The following is a 5,925-nucleotide window of genomic DNA, read 5'->3' on the forward strand; positions in this document are numbered from 1 at the left end:
GGTAGGAATTCTTTTCCTGGACGGGCCTCGGTTTCCCCGACTGCAGGAAAGGAGAGAGAAGCGCCCAGAGGGCCGCGGGGCCCCGGTCCGCCCAGCCTCGGCCGCGGGGGGCGCTCGGGATGGGGTCCCACGGGGGTGGGGGGGAGATCGTGGTGCGCTAGGCCTGGGCACCGCGCCGTCCTGCGCCCCGAGCGCGGGGAGGGGTCCGGGGGGCGCGGGGAGGGGTCGGGGGGCGCGGGGAGGGGTCCGGGGGGCGCGGGGAGGGGTCGGGGGGCGCGGGGAGGGGTCCGGGGGAGCGATCGCGTGGAGGGGTCCGGGGGGCGCGGGGAGGGGTCCGGGGGCGCGGGGAGGGGTCCCGGGGAGCGATCGCGGGGAGGGGTCCGGGGGGCGCGGGGAGGGGTCCGGGGGGCGCGGGGAGGGATCCAGGGGGCGCGGGGAGGGATCCCGGGGAGCGATCGTGGGGAGGGGTCCTGGGGGGGCGATCGCGGGGAGGGGTCCGGGGGGCGATCGCGGGGAGGGGTCCGGGGTCCCGGGGAGGGGTCCCGGGGAGCGATCGTGGGGAGGGGTCCGGGGGGGGCGATCGTGGGGAGGGGTCCGGGGGGGCGATCGCGGGGAGGGGTCCGGGGGTCGCGGGGAGGGGTCCGGGGAGCGATCGCGGGGGTCGCGGGGAGGGGTCCCGGGGAGCGATCGCGGGGAGGGGAGCGCGGGGAGGGATCCGGGGGGCGCGGGGAGGGGTCCCGGGGAGCGATCGCGGGGAGCGGCGGGGGGAGGGGCCCGGACACCGCAGGCCGGAGCTCGGCGCGAGCCCCCGGGGCTCCGAGGCCGATGACGTCTTCGCCTTTGGCTTCGGAGGCGCCAGGCCGGGCAGGGCGGGTGACGTCACCGGCCCGTCACGTGACCGCCATTCAAACAACCCCCCCCCCCCGCGTCCCCCTCCCACCTCCTCCTGCTCGCGGCGCGTGCGCGCGCAGGCCCCGCCCCCGGGCGGCCACTTATAAACGGCGCTGCCGGGGGCCGAGCGCGCGGCGGAGGACGAGCGAGCGGGAGCCCCGGGACGACCGGGCGGGCGGGCGGACGCGCGGCGGCGGCCATCACCCGTGGGGACCCGCGATCGCCCTCGAGCTCGGCCCCGGAGGGACCGACGCACGGACGGACGGGCGGACGCGGGCGTTGCGCGGCCTCGGCATGGTCATGGAGGTGGGCGTCCTGGACGCCGGGGCGCTGCGGGCGCTGCTGCGGGAGCGCGCGGCGCAGTGCCTGCTGCTCGACTGCCGCTCCTTCTTCGCCTTCAACGCCGGCCACATCGCGGGCTCGGTGAACGTGCGCCTCAGCACCATCGTGCGGCGCCGCGCCAAGGGCGCCATGGGCCTGGAGCACATCGTGCCCAACGCCGAGCTGCGGGGCCGCCTCCTGGCCGGCGCCTTCCGCGCCGTGGTGCTGCTGGACGAGCGCGGCGCCGCCCCGGACGCCGCCAAGCGCGACGGCACCCTGGCCCTGGCGGCCGGCGCGCTGCGCCGCGAGGCGCGCGGGACCCCGGTGCTGGTCCTGCAAGGTGAGGGCCGGGGCGGGGAGGGCGGAAGAGCGGGGTCCCCTCCGTCCTTGCGGCCGGGTGGAGAGGGAGATCGGGGTTCCCTGTGGCCGGGTGGAGAGGGAGATCGGGGTCCCCTCCGTCCCTGCGGCCGGGTGGAGAGGAAGATCGGGGTCCCCTGCGGACGGGTGGAGAGGAAGATCGGGGTCTCCTGTGGCCGGGTGGAGAGGGAGATCGGGGTTCCCTGCGGACGGGTGGAGAGGAAGATCGGGGTCCCCCTCCGTCCCTGCGGCCGGGTGGAGAGGGAGATCGGGGTCCCCTGTGGCCGGGTGGAGAGGAAGATCGGGGTCCCCTGTAGCCGGGTGGAGAGGAAGATCGGGGTCCCCCTCCGTCCCTGCGGCCGGGTGGAGAGGGAGATCGGGGTCCCCCTCCGTCCCTGTGGCCGGGTGGAGAGGGAGATCGGGGTCCCCCTCCGTCCCTGTGGCCGGGTGGAGAGGAAGATCGGGGTCCCCTCCGTCCCTGCGGCCGGGTGGAGAGGGAGATCGGGGTCCCCCTCCGTCCCTGCGGCCGGGTGGAGAGGGAGATCGGGGTCCCCTCCGTCCCTGCGGCCGGGTGGAGAGGAAGATCGGGGTCCCCTCCGTCCCTGTGGCCGGGTGGAGAGGAAGATCGGGGTCCCCCTCCGTCCCTACGACCGGGTGGAGAGGGAGATCGGGGTTCCCTGCGGCCGGGTGGAGAGAAAGATCGGGGTCCCCCTCCGTCCCTGTGGCCGGGTGGAGAGGAAGATCGGGGTCCCCTCCGTCCCTGCGGCCGGGTGGAGAGGAAGATCGGGGTCCCCCTCTGTCCCTGTCGCCGGGTGGAGAGGAAGATCGGGGTCCCCTCCATCCCGTGCCGGGTTAGGGGGGAGAAGGGAGGACGATCTGGGGGTTCCACGCCCTCGCCTCGGGGGGCGCGCGTGGGTTCGGGCCGTCTTCTCTCTCTTAGGGACTCTTTTGCTCCCCGCCCCCTTTGTTGGGTTTAAAGAACAAAAGACTTAGCCTGGGTCTCTCGGATGGAAGGGTGAGGTGCTTGTCTCTTGGTGCTCTTAGTACTCCTGGAAGGGAGAAAAAAAAAAATCTCTGTCTACATCTCTGCGTGTCTTTGTATTCCAGGAGGATATGAGGCGTTTTCGACTTCCTGTCCCGAGCTGTGCAGCAAACAGACGACACCCCTGGGGCTCAGCCTTCCCCTGAGCACCAGCGTCCCCGACAGCGCCCAGTCCGGGTGCAGCTCCTGCAGCACCCCGCTCTATGATCAGGTTCGTGGGGACCCGAGCCAGAGGGGTGGGGAGTGGAGGAGGGTGAAGGGAAGGGCTGGCACAGGCCGGGAAGAGCTGTGCCAGCAAGAATATAGCAAGTGACTGCAGGTTTATTTATATGTAGCAGAGGGGACAGAGATCAAAAGAGCCAGGCAGCCACCATCACCCAAGTGAGCTTCTTGGTTCTGCCCAAATCAGTGGATTCAGTTACCAACCCCCTCCCCGCGCACTCTTAACCACATGAGCCCACAGCTCCACTTGTGGCTTTATCTTGGGTGGTTTAGTGGGAAATTAAAGAGTCTCGCAGACTTTCCTGCCCCGGGCTGGCTTGGAACCACGATCCTCCTATTTCTGCCTCTCTGGGATGACAGATGTGAGCCACCCCATTTATTTATTTACTTTTTTAATACTCCATGAGCAGGGCTAAGACTTCCTAGTTCATCCACAGCCTGTAACTCACTTCCCAAGCCCTGGGAGTTTCTGTGGGTGTGGGCCCTGGTGTTGGCTTTCGAGCAAGCTCTGAGTGTGGGTTTGGTTTTCTGTCTTACAGGGTGGCCCCGTGGAGATCCTGCCCTTCCTGTATTTGGGAAGTGCTTACCACGCTTCCCGAAAGGACATGCTGGATGCCCTGGGCATCACCGCCTTGATCAACGTCTCAGCCAATTGTCCTAACCATTTTGAGGGTCACTACCAGTACAAGAGCATTCCTGTGGAAGACAGCCACAAGGCGGACATCAGCATCTGGTTCAATGAGGCGATCGACTTCATAGGTAATTGGAAGTCATGCCTGGCACTTGTCTGCCTCTATGTCCCCTAGAGAACCAGCCATGGAAACCCCACTTCCCCCTAGGGCAGGACACACGGGATCTTCATCTGAGCCTTCCTCTAGACATTAGCCACGCGCAATAGTTTTAAGGAACCGTCCCAGCAAAAGTAGGGATTTGCTGGCATCCCACTTTACAGATGAACAAACTGAGGCTCCTATGAATTGGCTTGTCCAGCCATGATTTATCTGTTAAAGCAATACTACCAATTTGGGGTTTAAATTCCCCCCCCCTCCTTTTTTTTCTTTTTTGGCCAGTCCTGGGCTTGAACTCAGGGCCCTGGGCCCTGTCCTCAAGCTTCTTTTTGCTCAAGGCTAGCGCTCTACCACTTGAGCCACAGCGCCACTTCTGGCTTTTTTCTTTATGTGTGGTACTGAGGAATCGAACCCGGGGTTTCATGGATGGTAGGCCAGCACTCTACCACTCAGCCACCTTCTCAGTCCCCTCTTCCATCTTTCTGAGAGAAGCATCTCACAGATTTTCCCGCTGGATCACGCAGATCTCAGCCTCCTGAGTGGCTGGGATTACAGGCAGGATCACCAGCGCCCACACTGAAGCTTAACCATGCATCTTCTTGTTTTCTAGACTCCATCAAGAACGCTGGAGGGAGGGTGTTCGTCCACTGCCAGGCGGGCATTTCCCGCTCTGCCACCATCTGCCTTGCTTACCTCATGAGGACTAACCGAGTGAAGCTGGACGAGGCCTTTGAGTTCGTGAAGCAGAGACGGAGCGTTATCTCCCCCAACTTCAGCTTCATGGGCCAGCTGCTGCAGTTCGAGTCCCAGGTCCTGGCCCCTCACTGCTCGGCCGAGGCCGGAAGCCCCGCCATGGCAGTGCTGGACAGAAGCACATCCACCACCACCGTGTTCAACTTCCCGGTCTCCATCCCTGTGCACCCGGCCAACAGTGCTCTGAGCTACCTGCAGAGCCCCATCACCACCTCTCCCAGCTGCTGAAGAGTCGCGAGGGGTGACCTGTAGTACCGGAACTCACTCTAGGCTCCGAGAGGAACGAAGCAATAACCCCCCCTCTCCCCTGGAAGGGGGTCCCCGGGCCTGCTGGTCTTGTCATTTCATTCACTTGGTTCCGAATAAGCAGTCATGAATGATGGCTTTGGCTACAAGAAGTTGGTTAAACTGAGCACATTGGGGACCAATCTATAACTTGGGGGTGTTTCTCAGACCCCAGTGACAGAATGCGGCACAAAAGAAAGGATTGTAGGAACTCTGTTTTGTTTTTCCTTCTAGAAATTTCGTCATGCTTGACATAACTCCCAGTATTATCATTCCTGACCACGTACACGTATAAGACTATATCTTATTTATTTTTGTGAAGGTGATCTGCTTTCACACATGTCTGTGTCTACTCCTAGTTGGAACAAATACCTCAATTTTTTTGTTTTTGTGTTCTGTGTGTGTGTCCAGTGTCTTGTCATGTAAATAGACCCTAAGCCGGTTGGTTTTCAGAACCCGTGGGAAACACCAGTGGGTGTGTGTTTGTCTTTTAAGTTACCAACAGTTGAATGTTTGCTGATTATTTATGACCTGAAATAATATATTTCTTCTTCTGGGAAGACATTTTTTGGTATATAATAAGAATGACTTTTTTTTTATACAACAGAATAAATTATGGCGTTTCTATTGAAATCTCAAGGCTTTGTTTCTTGGGTCATCTCACCTGCTCTGTCTTGGGGCCAAGGAAAAATTGGGAAGCCTTGGGTTCAGATGTTGGATCTGCACCTCTACCCTTTGTGGGCCAAAATGGGTGAAGTAAGTATGGCCATGCCTAGTAGCTCATGCCTGTAATCCCAGCTACTCAAGAAGCTGAGATCCGAGGATCAGGGTTTGAAAGCATTCTGGGCAGGAAAGTCCATGATACTTTTAAATCCAATTAACCAGCAAAAAGTCAGTAGTGGAGCTGTGGCTCAAAGTGGTAGAGTATCATCCTTGAGTAAAAAAGCTCAGGGACAGCACCCAGGCCCTGAGTTCAAGCCCCAGGACTGGCAAAAACAACAAAAAACACAAGAAACATTTTTTGTATTGGTCTTGGGGTTTGAACTCCTGTGGACTTGTGTTCTCTTGTTTTTTTTCCCTAAGGCTGACGCTTTTAATCATTTTAGCCACATCTCCCCTTCGGCCTTTTTGGCTGGTTAAGGAACAGGAGATAAGAGTCTTGTAGTTGCTGTTCAGGTTGGCTTTGAACTGGGATCCTCAGGTCTCAGCCTCTGGAGTAGCGAGAAGGACAGGTCTGAGTCACCAGTGCCCAAGGCGTTTCGTAGA

The 5,925-nt window shown here is 61.4% G+C and overlaps 1 protein-coding gene across 1 annotated transcript; it reads left to right on the plus strand.

Moving 5' to 3' along the window:
• The first annotated feature begins 1,035 nt into the window (after positions 1-1,035).
• Positions 1,036-5,292, plus strand: Dusp1 (dual specificity phosphatase 1). Its single transcript, XM_070011870.1, has 4 exons — positions 1,036-1,552; positions 2,677-2,822; positions 3,373-3,592; positions 4,232-5,292. Exons 1-4 carry the CDS (start codon positions 1,186-1,188, stop codon positions 4,600-4,602), a joined length of 1,104 nt encoding a protein of 367 aa, XP_069867971.1. The 5' UTR covers positions 1,036-1,185; the 3' UTR covers positions 4,603-5,292.
• Positions 5,293-5,925: the final 633 nt, after the last annotated feature.

This window comes from Dipodomys merriami, unplaced genomic scaffold (assembly GCF_024711535.1).
Source record: "Dipodomys merriami isolate MVZ:Mamm:240054 unplaced genomic scaffold, mDipMer1.0.p SCAF_848, whole genome shotgun sequence".
Lineage (NCBI taxonomy): Eukaryota > Metazoa > Chordata > Mammalia > Rodentia > Heteromyidae > Dipodomys > Dipodomys merriami.